We start from the raw sequence: 18,247 nt of genomic DNA on the forward strand, positions 1-18,247 counted from the left end.
TGCCAGATGATATCATTCTCTGTTTTGAATTAGGTGTATCAGTCATGTGAGCTGCCCGCTGTTTGCAGAAGTGAGGGCAAAGCAGTGAGAAGAGCCGTGGTGGAAAGTTTAGGGGTCAATACAGTTTTTTCCAATAGTCTGAATAATGAAGTCGACTTGGTGATAGCAGCTTTAGGCAAATACTTTCAGAAGGGGAGTCAGGGCTGAAAGTCACAAAGCTGTGAACACTGGGTGGACAGTGGTAGAGGCAAACACTCCCTGAAAAAAGGATGAAGAAAAGGCCTGAACCGGGAAGGACATCCAGAGTGAGGTCAAAGGTCAAGGTAGAAGTGTTCTCTGGCAGTAAACACATCTCTATATCTTCAGTGTATTGTCCGGAGCTGACAGCAGCCCAGCCCAGCCACAAAGTGGTGTAGTGTTTTCAGTGTGTGTGTGAGAGAGAGAGAGAGAGAGAAGGAGGGAGAGAGAGAGAGAGAGGGAGGGAGAGAGAGAGAGAGACAGAGAGAGAGAGAGAGGGAGGGAGCGACAAAGAGAGAGGACGCTTGAGAGAGGAATGACAGGATGGAAATAGGAATACTAATGGTTTACTGACTTTTTTGTTGGTTTGCAAATAGAAACTCCACTACGATTGTAGTACGAAACTTCATGAAGTGCATCCACACGCCATAGTTTTTTTTTAAATGATTCAGTATTTTAGCTGAACAGTAGGGCATGAAAGCATTTCTATGTTTATGATGTATAAATGCAATTGTATCTTTCTAAATCCAAATATGAAAATCTGTCAGTGACAGTGTCAAGACAGCCAAAAGAAAAGTAGGACTTCTGATTGAAACCTTCAAAATAAAAGCCTCATTTTCTAAAAAAAAAAAAGTCAAAATCACAAACACATATCTTAAGTGTCATGTATAGTAGGTATATGGAGATATATGTATATGTAAGGTATAGCTATATGTCATAGGTCTTGTCATATAGCCTCCCAGACAACTTCACAGGATGTCTAGCAGCAACCTCAGAGTTTGAAGCTTTTAACTTAAAACTGTGGCACAGTTTTATCTGATTGCAACAGATTTTAGAACCACCTTTACCGGCCAGAATAATTGAGAACTGTTAATATTTGTAAATTACTGGTTTGGGGGGATTTTGTTTTAAAATAATTGAATCAGCCAATAACTTTCTCATCCTTTGCACACTTAAAAACCCCACTCTGTATCAAACGTGTTGATTCCATGTTGTAATATAGGCTTCCCTTCATTGCTGAAAGTAGCCTATTGAGGGATTATTTATGAAAGGCTCAAATCACAAACTAATACTCACTACACCCTACATGGCTAAGTTTCAATTTAAAACAGAGCGCACCACTTCCGGTTTTGCTCTTTTTTAAAATTGGTAAATTGATACAGCTCAGACGCCAAACACAGCACGGGTTTTTAATGGTTTTGAAACCCGTTTGTTTCTCTGAAGTCATTTAACACATGTCAGTTTAAAGCCGCTTACTCTGACTACCTTTTGCAAAATATAATAATTCTTTCCTAAAAGGCTTTCACGCTTCTTCCTTTCCTGTCCCTCAGTTTGGCAGTTGCTGGCTTGAAAATCCGCAGATTGTGACAATAGGAGCTATAAAAGAAGTATTTAAAAAAAAAAAGTTGTTTATAAAAAAGTTTGTTTTATTATAGTTGATAAATGTATGAAAACGTAATGAATATTTCAAAATCTAAAATTTCATTAGGTAACAATGTCGCCTTGCCGTTTAGCTCCAGCTTTAGTGTCACTGGAAAAGCCTCCCAGCTGTAGCCTAGCTAACTGTGAAGTTATGCAGTAGTGATTGTGTCGCATATGTTGGCAAAGGCGATATATTTTCCAATAAGCAGATCCTGGTCAATACATTTTTGATCAATGAAAACTCACCGGCAACATTCCTGCTGGTCAGTCCTCCTGTCCCGTTAGAAAAATAACTTCCTCCTCCTTATTTCTCTCTTCCCTGTCCTCCACTCTTCTTCTACTCTGCCTTTTCGCTCTTTCCCTCTGGTTTCAGGTAATTTCCCATCCAATTCTTCTTCTCTCTGCGTGTCCGGTCAGATCTCCAGATGCTCAGAAAACTAAAACTCCAGCTCCTATCCACTTTCCTCTTTCAATCCCTCCCTCTTCCTTCCCCTCTCTCTCTCTCTCTCTTTCTCTGTCTCACACACACTGAGTCTCTCTCTCCTGTTTTACACCGGGAGAGGAAATACCACCGAGCGTGAGAAACCTGGAAGCACCACTTGTAGTTTTATTATCAGATTTTCACTGATTTCATCCTTTGGTCAGTCAGCAGGCGGTCCTCCGGATTGGTCTGCGGGGTGAACTGGGTCACCGTCCCGATTCATCCCTCCCATCTGCCCCCTGTCTCCTCCTCCTCCTCCTCCTCCTCCTCTTCCTCACGCTAAATAGCCTACAGGTTCATTAAACTATGTAGCGAAAGTAGGTGGTGGAGCGATCACAAATCTAAAAATCAATACTATTTTCCGGAGATGTTAATTCATGCTATTTTGAGTGAGAGCGCCCTCTCTCGGCTGTGTGAGCAGCAACAACGTTTTCCTTCAGTGTTACAGCAAACTTGGGGCAGTTCAGTGTTCCCACTTACAGTATGAGGCTCCAGCACACTTCTACAGACAGTCCTATGGGGATAACAGTTCAATCCAACAGACATACAGAGTTGTCCAACGGGATGTGTGTGTGTGTGTGTTTAATTCAGTGTTTCACTTTTTTTGTGGTTACACCACTCCCATGCATTTCTAACCCAGATTCTTGTTTTCTTTCTTTAAATCCCTCCATCTGTAATTCAAATGTTTTATTATATTTTATTTAAGAAAGTGTTACTCATTGAACACACAGGCAGACACACACACACACACACACAGGCGTGTGTAGCTTACAGCGAGCTTAGGGATGTTCAGCTGTCATATATTGAGCAGATTATCACAGAGCTGTCCTCTGCTGCCAAGGGTGCTGTATATCTGTGTGTGTGTGTGTGTGTGTGTTCTCAGTGATCATTTTAAAGTCACATTGTACAAACCATAATAATACCGTACAGTACTGTACTCTACTAACTTAGTATTCGTCTGACACCCTGTACAATACTTTATCAGGGAAGCATTATTGTTGCTGTAATGTGCTCAACCTTGTGAACAGAAATGGATTTAAAAACATTTAAAAGATTGAGAAAGTGTTCTTAAGTCTCTTAACCTGAGACTTCATTATGAAGTTCACTATCTGGCAGAACATTTCCGCCATCTACTGTCCACAGGAGCAACCAACACTGAGGCAATTTCCATTTCACAATTTCCATTTCCCCCTTTTACACTCATTGTGGTTTTATATAGCCCCTCCAAACCTAACAACTTCAACCCTTAGAACCCATTTTCTGTGTAGATAATGTTAAAAGTGTAACTGGGCACTCAGTTGCCAGTTCATTAGGTACACCTACCTGATGGGTGTTTCTATTATTTAATCCACCCCGTTTATATCAATGAGGGTAGGCTAAGAGAGACACCTCTCTGTGTAATGCACCACAAACTACATCCTCCAAACTGACCATACAGTTGAATCAACACCTCTCTGAAGCAATTTCAACAGAAACTGAACATTACAATCTTCATGAAGGAGGCTTTATTGCAGGACTGCTGTATTAGGTTGCATTAGTTTTAGCTAGGTGTTAGCTAGTTTTAGCTATGGGTTCTAAGGGTTGAAGTTGTTAGGTTTGGAGGGGCTATATAAAACCGCAATGACTCCAAGAACTCTCTTATTTGTTAGAGAAATTGGTAGTTTTGTCAGAGAAGCTTTCTTTCTTGTTGGTGCGTGTTGTCTGTATCACTGTTTAGCCTATCTCCTACTGTTTTTTCACTCTGTACAAATAAAACCAAACTTGAACAAATAAGGGAAATAAAATATTGTACTTTCCTCCAACTATGAAGCACACTTAAATAATTGTATTTCTTCTCAGTTCACTGATCTAAAAACCCGCTCCAGGATGTAATGTGAAATTCAGTCAGCTGTCTCTTTGTGTGAACATGAACAGGAAAGAAGGCAGTGATGAAAAGCAACATTTTCTATTCTCTTCCTCAGATACATATTTAAGAATGGCTTCTCAAACCCAATTTGTGGACATGTATTCTCTTCGTCCACTATGGCTCTATCGTTCAAGGTTAGTTCATGTGCGTGCGTGTGTGTGTGTGTGTTGTCAGGTCAGTCAATAAAACCAGTCAACCTTGAATCATCCACTGGGTCCGTGTGATGCGGTCACTCCACCCTGACAGCCACATTCACACAGCATCACCACAGCCAGAGGAAATCTCTGTCTCTCTCTCTCTCTCACTCTCACTCACACTCACACACACACACACACACACACACACAGTTCACTGAGATCAGGTCAGGCTCAGCCTCACGTTGGACAGCTGCCACGTTACAGCTACAGCCCAGTCCAGTCACTGTGACCTGGGACTGTTGTAGAAGCAGCCTGGCAAATATTAATAAAAATGTGCTTGGAAATAGGTTATGTCAACCTCTGATCAGATAGATATGATGTAATCTGACTGATTATATATTCAATGTGGAACTGATCAATACTACACTAGTTGTCTTTAAGTGGCTCTTAATCTGAAAGTATTTTGAGAATTTGACCAATTGAAGTATGACTTGGTTTCTCAACTCACAATACAGACAGACACATTTACAGACAGACAAACTAAACTACACTTAGGATGATTTTCAAAATAGTTTCTGCAACAAGCAACAGTTATGGTTCTACACACTTTAATTTTCCAATAAGACTAATAGATTTGTTCAAGCAGACAGACATTTCACAAAGAAACACCGTGGAATCAATAAATAAATAACAAGTACAGATAGATAAAAAGGTACAGGGAAAGAAAATAAAACCTACAGAAAAATAATAACATCACAAAGACCAACAGCAGCTTACAAACACAGCAGCTGACCGGACAGCTAGGTAAGTACAGAGCCGGAGATAGACAAGAACTATGGCCACTAAGGTTTCAGTGGCAGCCATGTTGGCTCCACAGTCCTGTTCCATGGTGGTTGTAATAGGAATACAGAGAGTATTCAGGAGATTGTCCCATTAGTAAATTTAACTGTCCAGTGATGACAGCTGGGGCACCAAAATTATCTACATGGTTGTATTACTTAAAGCTCACTTTGTTGTTAAATGCTGTCTTATTTCTTCACCATCGTAAATAGTACATGCTCATGTGTTTGCATGGAGCCTACTATCATTCAACAGTACGTTCTGGACTGTTATCACGCAATTACCACCTAATATAATAATCTATACTAAATTGTTAGCTGGAAGATATACTGCATGCTGCCACTCTGTCACGCACTATGTTGCTCTACATTGTGTATGCTGAAGTGGAGATATAGAGCACTGGGGCCGATGAATTACCAAGCTCGTATTTATTATTTATTGATGATTTTATTTGTGTTTACACTTGATAGCTACAGTAACAGGACAATCTACCAAAACCTTAAAGTGGTCATTTATGAATACATTCACCTACTGACCTTTTAACGTGTTGCCATTGTGACATTATGAAGGACAGTGTCAAATTTATTTACAGCCAACACAAGTTTGTTCTAGTGAAGCAGACTGTGCGTCTAGGACTCTGACTTGGGACAAACAGTAGGTAGATAGATTGTAGTGTTGTTTAATACAGCATACATCACATTGGCATCAAACTGAGGGCAGATTTTAAAAAATCTTTTTAAACTTCTAATCTTTAAGCAAATCTCTTAAATATACTATTTATTCTGCATTTGTAGTGTTGTAGCTTAGAACTAATATCAAGCTGCAGACCTGTTTTAACATCACAAGAACGAATCAACTGTCAAACATACTTTCCTACTGACACTGAATTTTCTATAATGTCTGATCCCAACGTCAAAGTTTTAACTCAAGTCTGTTAACATCGACAGCAGAGAGTTAAATATTTTTAACTTTTGATTTCACAGTGACACTGACAGTTAAAATCCATTCTGTTTAACTGTGGGGTTTCCCTTTAATGGGCCAAGTATTTGTGCATTTTTGCTACATATTAAGGTGAGGTTACAGACCACGGAGCAGGAATAAAAACCTTTAACACCTCCACTTTTTTTAAGGTCATTTTTGATGTAAAATCAGAAGTTGTCTTTCCAGAACTCTGACGTGAGGTCCTTGAATTTTTGGATTAGATAGATTTCATGTTTTAATGTTACCAAAAACATTTACCCAAACATGTCAACTTTCCATTTAACATCAAAAGATGAAAGTCTCCTATGAAGCTGCAGTGAAGATGTATGGGGTTGTAGATTCCTACTGTATAGAGCAGCTCTGTCCGTTGGCATCTTTGGAGCGCAGACACAGTTTAGGTTTGTAGCTTTCCAGGTAAAGCAGCTGCTTGGAGTTGAACGCTCCACGACGCTTCCTGACAACATGAAAGAGACATTATGCTCAAGACAAGAAACAATATTTACAAAAAGAATGGACAGGTGTGTGAGCAATTATAGGGATGGTACTGAATTTGGTACATGAAAAGTTGTTAGTACAAACAAGTCAAATGGAGAACAGTAGAATCAGTGTTTTGTACTCACAGTCTTATGAAGTGCACAGCATCTTCATATTCCATCCCACACTCAATTAGAGCCAGCGCCACCAACACAGGAGCTCTGAGGACAAACAACAAATAGATTCAAATGTACAAGCATCTGTTTGGGAACAGTTCTATGGCCTTGTAGCCCTGTATGAAGCACAGATTTTAAAAGAGTCCTTCTACTCAGTTTGTGTTCTGTCTTTTGGCTGTAGCCCCTGTAGCTATTGATCATGTGGTACGGCAGTGGCTGGTATTGTACCATTTTGAAAATCTAGTACCACAGAGCTAAATACTCGGCAACACTATGACAATTGACAATAAATGCCAGGTTTAAACAACAGATTTTGTGCATATCAGCATCTGAAAAAATAAATAAATAAAATAAATAAAGAGGAAAAAAAATCCTGTGTCAAGTGCATACTAACCGTCCTAGTCCAGCAACACAGTGCACAGCCACACAGCTGCCAGGCTCCTCTCTAAACTTTGTCTGCAGCAGGCTCAGCCAATCATCAACCACCTGGTCTGGGGGGGCGGAACCATCGTCAAATGGCCAATCCTTGAAGGGAGATCGAGTCTTATTTGATCACATCAATATGTTGCAACGTGTTCTCAAATGTAAACATTTTTCTTCTCCTGGTTATGCTTAGACTGACTAAATGTCCATAATCCCCCTTTAAGAAGTTTCTGTACTGCAGAAAGATATTAAAATCACTTCCTGGATCCAGAATGTTCCACAAGTGTCTAAAATATTTGCATAGTATTTTCACTTGGTCATTGTTCAGCTGCTATGCCTAAAAAAATTCCTGCACCAATAACCTTTTAAGATCAGTTGATGGCCTGTTCTGCCTACTGCTCCTAGTTATCATTGCAGATGCAGTGGAAGAAGGCATTTTTCCATTTTCCACCCTTTATAATTCAAACTGCTTATGGAGGCATTTTTTTTTATATCTTGCTGAACATTTGTGCCTGACTGACCAATAGATGAAGTTTAGGTTCCTTAGTTTGATGATGAGGTACATTTTATTATTGTACATTACATTGCTGAATTTAGGATTAGCAATGTTTTTGGACTTCTTTGTTAGTAAGTAAATGAGTGGGCTCAATCTGGTGTGTATCTATGTCACTTACCAGGACCTGTACGCCTTCTTGTTCCACTGGTGTCTTGTCATATGTAGCAGTACACACTCTCACCAGGGTGTTTACTCCATATGCCTTCAGATCCTACACATCAAAACACACTTTTTAAACACAACATGTAACTACTTCCTCTAGAAATAAAATAAAAATGGGTGAAGGATATAAATGAATTATTCACATATATGCTACCTCTATAAACCTTCCCAGTTGTGCGTTGGTGGGGTTGTGCGTAATGAGGAATCTCAGACAGTCATAAGAGATCTCCACTGGAGCTGGTCGGTTCATTTTTAGACCCACAGAGGTTTGTTAATAAAGAAAAAATGATCAGAAAAGTACTGTGTTTCAAAGAATAGAGCAACAGACAAGGTTTTCAAAGTGAAATTCTTCCGATTGTTTAAAAAACCAAAAATGAAAAACCACTTAATCAATTTCACTGATTTATGCTTTATGGGAATAGAAAGTAAATATTCTATTCCTTTGGTGACAAAAAGTAGTCTGAATAAAAAACTAAAAAGACACGATAAGACAAATGTCTTGGGAAAGAAATGGGGGGGGACTTTTCTTGGCAATGAAGGAAAAACTAAAACTGGCTTGGTTAAAAACAAAAATTTAAATCTAGCAGAGTGGGATCAAAAAGACTGGAGGGAAGACACCCAAAGTCCAGAAGGAAAAAAAAAAAACAATACAGAAAAAAGATCTGTCCTTTCTTTCTTTCAAATCTGTTAGCCCATTCAGAGAAGACTTGTACGAATCAGAGTAGAAGAAGAAAGACGAAGCAGGAAAGGAGAAGAGCTGTGAGGAAACTCCCAGGATAAAACCAAAGGCTCTCCTACTCCCCAGGACAGGTGACAGGCTAAAGGTTGGCTTGTCTTCATATGGGTTCAGCAGGATGGCAGTAAGGACCTATGAGGAATGGAGACAGTCATTAATTTTTACACTGCTTTAAGCAAACCTAACTAAAAGTATTCTTCCATGCTAGTTTTTGCTTGTTACATTATTATGAATATGACCTTTTTGTCTACTGACCTATTCTCAATAAGATGTTTCACCTGTGATTCTAGTGTGAATAAGATAGTTTATCTTATAACCAATTCTGCATGGGCTGCTCTCTTTTAACTTCATGCACTTGTTCCTTTCTTTTTATAGGCCAACACTGGGTGACGTAAATGACTAGCTATACATGTACTGAGTATTTATATCATCACTGATTCAGTGTACCTCTGCTCTCTGCTGTCCATGGACTGTAACATGGGAAAAAATGGACAACTTTTTTTTTTATGATGATGACCAGCCTTTAAAGTACACACCTGTGAGCCCGTTTGCGCCTAGTTGGTGTCTCCTGTTCACTTGTCCACAATAAGCAGCAGGTGCTGGGCTTGGCAAAACTCCCCTCCAAGCTTCGCAAACGCCATACATGTGCAGCCTGAGAGAGACCAAGTAATAAATTGCAAGTGTGATGTGTAACTATTTAATTTACACTGTATTAAGAGACGGGACTGTGTTGCAGTGACTCGTGGTAAAACACTCACTTTGATGAGCGCTGAGGAGATGGTTCATTGAGCGGACACAGGAAAATGTGACGGCTCCGGGATGTGGACACACCATTGATGATGATGCTGCTGCTTTTCTGGGTCCTGGTTGACAACGGCCCGATAACTTGCTGCTAACCTGCTGCGTAAAGGAAATCATGTTAATATTGCTCAGCTAACGTTACCTGACTTGAATGGTCATGTTAGCATAATGCAGGGAGCTAGGATTATGCTAACATAACCATTAGCTAATGTGTTGAGATCCCGTGTACGTAACGGTTAACTCATAAAGCCTGACTAAAATGACCCACCAAGCAGCTTGTATCTCCGCATAACGGAACAACAAACTATTTTAAGTGACCTGATTTTACATAGTTTGGCGTGACATTGTGCCCACACGAAAATAACGGAATGTTTCGCAGCTACGGTGTTCAGTTAGCTAAACTGTATCAATGGTCAGAGATTTAATTGTGCACCTGCAAGTTGCCGACTGTATAAACTAACCGTTAATTAACGGTAGAGTTCAACGTACAAATTGTTACAAATATTTAGCTAGGTAAGCTAATCATTTTATGCCTGTACAACTGTTAACGGCTGTTAACGTTAGCTAGGGCGATGTTCTAACGTAAAATTAACGTTAACTTACCCAACAGCATGCTAGCTTAACGTTACTGTTAGCTGTTTTTTTAAAGGCACATAAATTACTGTATATACAACAAAGGTTATAACATACCCAGTTTAAGAAAAAATGTTAGCACATAATTTAGAAACTGGCTACCTCACTAGACTAAATTAATCAACAACGCCATCTGTCATTAGATGCTCTGCCGTCAGCCAGGTCATGTATAAACAGGTCAACAATCATGTTCCCAGAATAAACAGCAAGCTAACACTTCCAGGCCAAAGCCCTGATTTCAATAACAGCCAAATGACAATGAGTACAGTGGCCTTGTTAACAGTAGTAACACACACGCGACTGACATAACTACTTACAAAACGCAGTAGTTTCACGAAAAATCCAGACGCTTCTAAAGAGTCTGCAAAGGAGACATGTTGAACAGAAATGTCGAGGTAGTCTCAATGCACATCGCAACTTCCGGCCGCAAGCTTTCAATAATAAAACTGATAAAAATACACATTATTGAACTGTTTTAAAAAGTCACGACCGTTTTAATTTGTAGACAAACCCCGTACACTTCCGGTATTATTCGACCGGTCTCCTGCTATTTTGACGAATTTTTAAGAAATCACTGTAATGCTGGCTTAAAATTTGCCCGAGCACCTTGGACAGTCTTACTTCACATTATGTTGCTTTATTTTACTGAAGTGCTGTTTTATGCATTTGCAGCAGAGTTGATTAAGTTAGGTTTATTCAGGTATGTAGCTGACTTTACTGTAATTGATTGGTGCGGATGTTCTCTGCCTTCTACATGTTACATTTTATCAATGCAGGCATAACTGAAAAATACTTTTTTAGTAATATGTATTTAATATGTTTATTTAATGTTTTTATCCTCATTTATTTTACTCTCGCAGCTTATAAACACTTTTCAGCTTTCACATTTTGTCTTGACACTTTGCATGGTCTTGCATACACTGAGACTTAATTTACATATTAAATGTCACATTTGATCAATCCAGGCATAACTGAAAATTCTACCATTCTTAGTAATATTTATTTAATATACTGTATGGTATTATAAGGCTGCAAGGAGGCAAGTAGTAAGTGTTAGACTGATGTTGAAGTCATTGTTGCCATCTAATGTTTGAACACAACAAAGTAAACCTACCAAGATGTAACTGGGTGATACAGTGTCTGAAAGTATTTTAAGTCAGTGAGGAATTTCACCTGAATTCCATGATGAAACACACAAAATTACAAAACAGACATATTTTCTGTCAGTGTAGGAGGTTTGCAGCCTTACCTTTCTATATTTGCGTCACTGATAGTGTGTGGTCTTGCATTGTGCCCCCCCACACCATCACCTCTCAAACCCCCTCTCTCTCTGAAAACCCCCCTCCCTCTCTCTCTCTCTCTCAAAACCTAACAGGACAGCGGCGATGGCCGCCCACCATTGAGTCTGGTTCTGTCCAAGGTTTCTGCCTCTTAAAGGAAGTTTTTCCTTGCCACTGTCGCCAAATGCTTGCTCATGGTGGGATTTGTTGGGTCTCTGTAAATAATATTATAAAGAGTACAGTCTAGACCTGCTCTATAGGAAAATTGCAATGAGATAACTTCTGTTATGAATTGGCCAACCATGAGTCAATTCAATTCAATAAAATTGAATTGAATTGGCTCATGGTTCAGCACTGAAGGCAGCATTGGTAATGTGACTTCCAGTAAAGCCTCTTGGTTGATTTACAGCTTGACCTCTAACCTTTAGCCTGCTGCAATGACAACATTTTCTAAAATATTTTAAACCATAAACATACGCCTGTACACGTTGTTGTAAGGTTACACTTTCCACTTGATTTTGTCTAATGTTCGTATTTGTTATTGTTACATATAATTTATGTTTTTATCTTCATTTATTTAACTCTCTTACAATTATATATTTACGGCCTCTGAACACTTTTGTACATATTTCAGCATTTCTTTTATGTGGTCACTCTATTTCAAATAAACTGTTGCAAGTTACAGAAACTGTTAAACTACATTTATTTAAATCTGATTTAATTCTGTTGGTCTGTCTGCCATGTGAATACATAGCTCACTGTAAAAAGACATTTGCATAACTCGCTACAGGCCTCTGTAAAAACATAGAGGGTGCGGCCTCTCTCTCTCTTCTTTCTTACTCACTTTCTCCTACGCACACACACACACTCACACACACACATACACCACAGGCATTCTGGTTGGCAAGGATGGATGTTCTGTCTCCCTGCTCTATAAAGCACCTATTTACCTATTTATAAGGTGTTAGATTACATGGCTTGTAGGTAGTGGAGTCTTCCTGTATCCTGCCAATTGACAAGACAGGGTGTGTGTGTCTGTGTGTGTCTGTGTGTGTGTGTGTGAGATGACGTAGCAGCTGCTGAATCTGGTTTGGCAGGATTTCTGAGGGAGGGCGAGAGAGCAGAGGCAGACACAGAAAGAAAGAAAAAGGAGCAGAATAGTTTTAAAGTAGTTTTTACTTCATTATATTTCACTTTACTGTTGTATGTTAATCTTCTCCTGCTGGTGTCGACATATTGGGTTTTGGTATTTGAGCCAGGTTCCAGCACTAGGTAAGGTTCTTTTTGTTGGATTTTCATTAATTTCACTGTATCACATGCTTAAAGTCAGTTTAAAATTCCCAAAAAAAGACACAATGGGACAAGCGTTTTCTTCTGCTATGACTAAGACACAAACTCCAAGCGTGGAAATATCAGTATAAAGACGCAATTACAAAAAGGAAAATGTGGTGTTCGTGTAAACTGTAGATTCAAGACAGAGACGGAGACATCGTGGAATGTAGCCCTCTTAAAAGTTCAATATTTCCACACGCACACTGATGTATATCAAGTCATCTATTTTATAGTAAATAGTGTGCAATTGATCTTTTAATGGTGGAAAAGCATGATTTAATGCTTTCCTGAAATGCTGAAATTGCTGGTTTACTGTATAATGAATATCTACAGTTTAATCTGCCAGTATATCCCTTCACACAAACAATACAGACCATGCATATTTTGTACCAACATTGGATATTTTTAAACAGCCACTTCCTGATGGAGGTTAAGAAAATACATATAAAAATATTAATATAAAATGTATGGTCTTATCATAATCATGGCAGGGAAGCACGTGGGACAAAGCAGCTTTTTAGCATTTACAGGACCAAATCTGATGTTTAATAAAAGGTCAATGTCAGAGTAATATCAGCACAAGCCATATTGGTGCTTTTTATTTAGCCTAGATAAAAGAGACAAACTAAGTGGCAATAGTTAATCCAGAGATTAAAATGTTAACACCGAAAAGTCCTCAGTGCTGAGCCACTCCCGTTTTCTGAAATCTAAATATTTTACTCTTTTCTAAACTGTGAGGGATCCCGCACTGCTCCAGAAACCATAAAGGCGTAAGGATGGTGTTCCGATGTGGATTTTATTTCCCTTTATGACCAGTAACGTGGTGGGTTATACTTTTCACTTTATCAGTTTATACTAACAAACATTTGCGTAAAAATCATGTCAGCCTACAAAATTAAACTTGATGAAAGTCTTGGTGGTTAACATTTTCTGCACTCAAGTCCAGGTTTGATATTTGACTACAGCAAATGGGAACATACATGCCATAAAATACTGTATTTTTAATGAATTAATTGTGTTTTACACCAACTGAACTGAAAATTAGTATATTGTACAATAGAAAAAGAAGAAGATATAGTATTTCCGTCTGTAAAATGCCAGGCCCATGTACCTATGGAAACCATGAGAGTTCAATAGAAAACTGTGCACTGATTGTACATTAGATTGTACAAAGATATATTTGTTAAACACACACACACACACACAACTCAGTATCTAGGTAACATAAACTCTGAAACCACACACATATGACTGAAGTTATATTTATACTAGACTAATGACATTGGGCTGTTTCATTCATGAACCTCATTACCTTCGCATACATGCCAAACCACTGTGTTCATTCAGCAGCAGCAGCAGACAAAAACAGCAGCGATGCCTACTGTTAACACACACAGCAGCTGTGTGGACAGAATCAACAGCGTCCAGAATGGAGTATAAAGATTAAAAAAGACTGTTTGGCTTAATAAAAACACACAGCACACAAACATGTAGCCAGATTTAGCTTCAAATTATGGTGGAATTAAAGTTGTGTTGACTTTTATTAGCAAATGCAGCACTTCAATACAACACGTGCAAACCCCTGTGTCAAAATGTTCAAGTGTTACCATCGTACACTAACTTAAAAATGCTGTTATGGTTATGTGTACACACTTAAGAGCCAGCTACAATAAAAGCTATTGCATGTGCCATGTGATACCATTATAAGGCAATTTTCAGTAGCAATTACTGTAAGGCACATGACCTCCTATGATACTGTTTTCGTACATATCAAACAAACCAGAGCTAAACCAGAGCTGTAGAGGTGCTGGTAGGCAGATTTTGTTACCTTTGGGCATAGCCAGGCTAACCTTTTGTCCCTTTTTCCACGCTTTGTGCTAAAGCTAAGCTAACCGGCTGCTGGTTTCAGCTACATGTTTTGGCTATTGGCAAGAAAGTGAATAAGCGTATTTCTGAAAATGTTAAACTATTCCTTTAAATCGAGTGGTTACCTGTCCATCTGTGTGTGTTTAAAAAGTGTTGGACTTTTAAAATGTAGATTACCTATTGCATAAACTCAATGCTGGTTGGTCAAGCTAAATTCTAAAGATAGCAGCACTATCCTGTCCACAGTTTTATGTCAGTATTAAAAAATAACATATAGTGCATATTGATTTATCTATCAGCCACTGCAACCAGCTGACTAAAGCATTAATGTTCCACATTAAGCGTAACATGACTCTATCTTCTCTGGCCTGTGTACATCTTGTTATGGCTACTGAAGCATGGACTTACATTAGTGAGGGGCCTGATAATATTAATAATCCCGAATAGCAATTTATGAAGCATTTTTTAAAAGGTTTAAAAAAAGCTTTGCTGTTAATTTGCTGTTTGCAACAGTACAGTCAAGAAACACCTGCAGACACAAGATGAAACTATGTTTCTACCTACCTCCCCTGGCAGATCTGCTATTTAGTTTGTATTACATGTATTAACGATTTCATACAAGCCCATGCAAGCTCTGCCAGATATACCAGTTTTCGAAGCAACGTCTTAGGAAATCCCACAAGTAATTCCGCTATGATTTGTTTTTATCTTGTCATAAGGATGTAGAAACATAACCCTTTTTTCTGTCTTCTTCTCTTTTACAGGGTGCGCTTGTTTCTGTCACCCAAGCCGGTGCAGCAGCAGGGATGAACTGGTCGGGACTGGAAAGTCTGTTGAGCGGAGTCAATAAATACTCCACTGCGTTCGGGAGGATCTGGCTGTCCATGGTGTTTGTGTTCCGTGTTCCTGGTGTTTGTGGTGGCAGCGCAGAGGGTTTGGGGTGACGAGAGCAAAGACTTTGTGTGTAATACTCGACAGGTAAGATGGAGGAACAACACTGTTTTGTGTGTTCTGCTAACACTTCTGTACTTTTAAATTTTATTAAGTTTATTGGAGCAATTGGTTTCCCACTAGGAGGCACCACATTAACATCATGCCAGTTTTAATGATGAAATCCGGTACTTTAAAGGACTGTCCTGACTGTTTATGAGTTCGACCATTTGTAACCCTGACTAACATGACAAGATCTGTACCTAACTCCTCTATGGGGGTTCTTGGTTGATTCTATCTGGTTCAAATGTTAAAGAGGCATTCCACTGATTTTACACTTGAATATTATTAGGAGTGCTACTCAACCAATGAAAACAGTCATGTCTGCTGTGGCTCTGGAGGGCGCTACCCCTAACGATGTCATCAGGGTTATCTTGGATTGGGCTTGACACCTTAACTTTTTCAGTGCAGGCAGCCTTATTAAAGAAATGTGCTAACTTTTTAGGACTTAGGACACATTTGTAAGCTTACACACCCATGTGACTAAAATATTGGTAACTAAAAAATCTCTGCCAGTTTTTTGAATAACTCTCTTAGGTTCACATGCTTTTTATCATACAGAACACAAGGTAACTGGTAGGCACTATCTATTAAAGTAAACCTTTCAGTAATATAGCTTTCTTTTAGTCCGTGGCTTGTAGGTTCTGAACATCAGAAAACTAAATCTCAGTCATACTTACTTATGTTTACTTTATTTTTGTCTGTAAGCCTTGCAGGGATGAAAAAATTCTACTGTTGGAATGTCCCTGCTTTTTAAAAAAAAGATGTCACCACTCGATCCCTTAAAAATACTGCAGGTTTAGATGCATTGTAGCTTTTTACCAATATAGGGGCATTATAACCTTCTTCACATCCTCCAGCTGATATTTAATTCTGGCAGCACATGTTGTATTGTTTTGTATTTATCATTTCATGATAGTTGCATTAGCTGTGGTATAAAACAAAAGTATTGCCTCTTTGAAACTCCTAGGTTCCTTGTTGATTTTTTAATCTCTGGCACAAATGCAACAACCTATGCTATCACTAATTTTACCCGTCTGAGACATCACAGTCACTATTGAAAAAGCAATTGCGAAGCTCTTTTACTTTGTTTCCAGCCTGGCTGTACCAACATCTGCTATGACCACATCTTCCCAATCTCCCACATCCGTCTGTGGGCGCTGCAGCTGATTTTTGTCACCTGCCCGTCTCTGATGGTGATGGCTCATGTTAAATACCGCGAAGGAAAGGACAGGAAATTTGTGGAGCTGCACCAAGGCTCTCACCTGTACGCCAACCCTGGCAAGAAGAGAGGGGGACTGTGGTGGACCTATCTGCTGAGTTTGGTCTTTAAAGCTGGATTTGACACATCATTTCTTTACATTCTGTATCGGATATACCATGGATATGACCTGCCCAGGCAATGCTCATATTATTACTTTTCAATCACCTTTAGCATTACAGAAAAAACGTAAAAATTGATGAGAATTCTCTGCTCTACTCTTTTCTTTTAGGTTATCCAAGTGTTCACTGGACCCATGCCCCAACACCGTCGATTGCTTCATTAGTCGTCCAACAGAGAAAAAGATCTTCATGTTGTTCATGGTTGTATCCAGCGCGGTGTGCATCTTCATGTGTATCTGCGAGATGATTTATCTCATCAGCAAGCGCATCGCCAAATTTTTAAGGCTCCGATACGAAAATGAGAGGCACCTGTTTGCTGAGCAGCATGAGCTCACCAACATGGCCTCACCCAGGTCCCAGTATTGTAAGACTGATCCAACGCTGGCAGAGAGCCAGATGAGTTTAAACAGGAGGGAGAAGGCCAAAGACACTGGTGCAAGAAAACATGACACATGAGTCAACTGGAATGTCATAATGTGGTCCACTAGTTTCTTTTAAGACTTGTTTTTGTATTGACCCTTATATTGCTATATTTAATTGCTGGTAAAATAAAAATGACTGTCTGTCTTTGCAGAAAGGTCTCTTCTATTAGGCTTTCCGCACAGATATGCAGGGTTTGTATTTACATTTTGAATTTTGAATTTAGCAACAGATTTTGGTTGTATTTAATACTGTATGCAGAGTTTGCTGTCTATCATTTTTAATACCCTAGAAATTACTTCACAAATGCTTCACAGCAGACATTTAGATTTTCCATAGTAGGAAAAGCACAGGTGTTACTAATAACATGAACAGTGACAGTGAGCCAGCATGCGCAATACCAGGACCCTGATACTGAAGCAGCTAAATGGAATTCAGCCATCATTAATTGTTTTATTTACACCTGTACTTTTCCTACTGTGTTTGTTGGTTAAATGCAGCATTTTATTACAGATGTCCACAAATGTCTACATTCACATATAACATATTAAAAGCTAGCTAGATTTGTTCATATTCAAAATTTAGACTGAAAATAGTTTTATTATGTTCTGTTACCACTAGATGGCAGCATTCTCCAAGTTAAACCAAATACTATGTATCTGTCTATCTATCTATGGGCATTTGGGCGAATTTGTCTAAAGGTACATTTTAAACTTTTCAGCTTTTCAACACGTCATCAAGGTAAAAAAAACAACACATAACTACACGTGCATCCCTGAAGTGGAAAATCACGTGCGGAAGGCGTGCATCAAGGGCTGAACACAGCTGCTCACTATATGGACATTAGGCACAAGAACCTACACTGCTGCCTTCAAATGCTTCTTGAAAACCCCTAAATATGGCTTTTCACCTATTTGCCAGTATTTGAATACTAACATAAACTGGATTCTGTAACTTACCAAAACATAAAAGGGCTTTTTTAATAAACAATAATCACTCTAGAAATACTCG

The 18,247-nt window shown here is 38.9% G+C and overlaps 2 protein-coding genes and 1 pseudogene across 6 annotated transcripts in view; 1 reads left to right on the forward strand and 2 right to left on the reverse strand.

The window, feature by feature from the left end:
• Positions 1–2,313, reverse strand: part of LOC122861691 (apoptosis-stimulating of p53 protein 1-like) — a 46,852-nt gene extending 44,539 nt beyond the window's left edge. Inside the window, exon 1 of the mRNA XM_044166481.1 lies at positions 1,906–2,313. Coding sequence (XP_044022416.1) covers positions 1,906–1,914 — 9 coding nt within the window. The 5' untranslated portion in view covers positions 1,915–2,313. The remainder of the gene's footprint in view (positions 1–1,905) is intronic.
• Positions 2,314–4,774: 2,461 nt separating this feature from the next.
• On the reverse strand, positions 4,775–10,430 carry LOC122861915 (protein tyrosine phosphatase type IVA 2-like). 5 transcript variants are annotated; one of them, XM_044166981.1, is made up of 8 exons: positions 10,283–10,430; positions 9,290–9,428; positions 9,068–9,183; positions 7,950–8,663; positions 7,752–7,844; positions 7,049–7,179; positions 6,625–6,699; positions 4,775–6,458 (listed from the first exon to the last, which is right to left on the reverse strand). In XM_044166981.1, the coding sequence occupies exons 4-8, from the start codon at positions 8,043–8,045 to the stop codon at positions 6,347–6,349; spliced, it is 507 nt and encodes a 168-aa protein (XP_044022916.1). In that variant the 5' UTR covers positions 8,046–8,663; positions 9,068–9,183; positions 9,290–9,428; positions 10,283–10,430; the 3' UTR covers positions 4,775–6,346. The 5 variants fall into 5 exon arrangements, with proteins under 5 accessions (XP_044022916.1, XP_044022915.1, XP_044022918.1 ...); XM_044166980.1 differs by having other exon boundaries at positions 9,290–9,431; XM_044166983.1 differs by lacking the exon at positions 10,283–10,430 and adding an exon at positions 10,068–10,238 and having other exon boundaries at positions 9,290–9,431.
• A 1,724-nt stretch (positions 10,431–12,154) lies between these two features.
• LOC122861770 lies at positions 12,155–18,243 on the forward strand (annotated as a pseudogene).
• The last annotated feature ends 4 nt before the right edge of the window (positions 18,244–18,247 follow it).

This window comes from Siniperca chuatsi, linkage group LG15 (genome assembly GCF_020085105.1).
Source record: "Siniperca chuatsi isolate FFG_IHB_CAS linkage group LG15, ASM2008510v1, whole genome shotgun sequence".
Taxonomy (NCBI): domain Eukaryota; kingdom Metazoa; phylum Chordata; class Actinopteri; order Centrarchiformes; family Sinipercidae; genus Siniperca; species Siniperca chuatsi.

Coding starts and splice junctions, on each gene's coding strand:
- LOC122861915 (XM_044166981.1), bottom strand. CDS start 8,045: ATGAACCGACCAGCTCCAGTGGAGATCTCTTATGACTGTCTGAGATTC. Junction 7,180..7,751: donor AAGAAGGCGTACAGGTCCTG/GTAAGTGACATA, acceptor TCTCCCTTCAAG/GATTGGCCATTTGACGATGG. Junction 6,700..7,048: donor TGTGTTGCTGGACTAGGACG/GTTAGTATGCAC, acceptor GTTTGTCCTCAG/AGCTCCTGTGTTGGTGGCGC.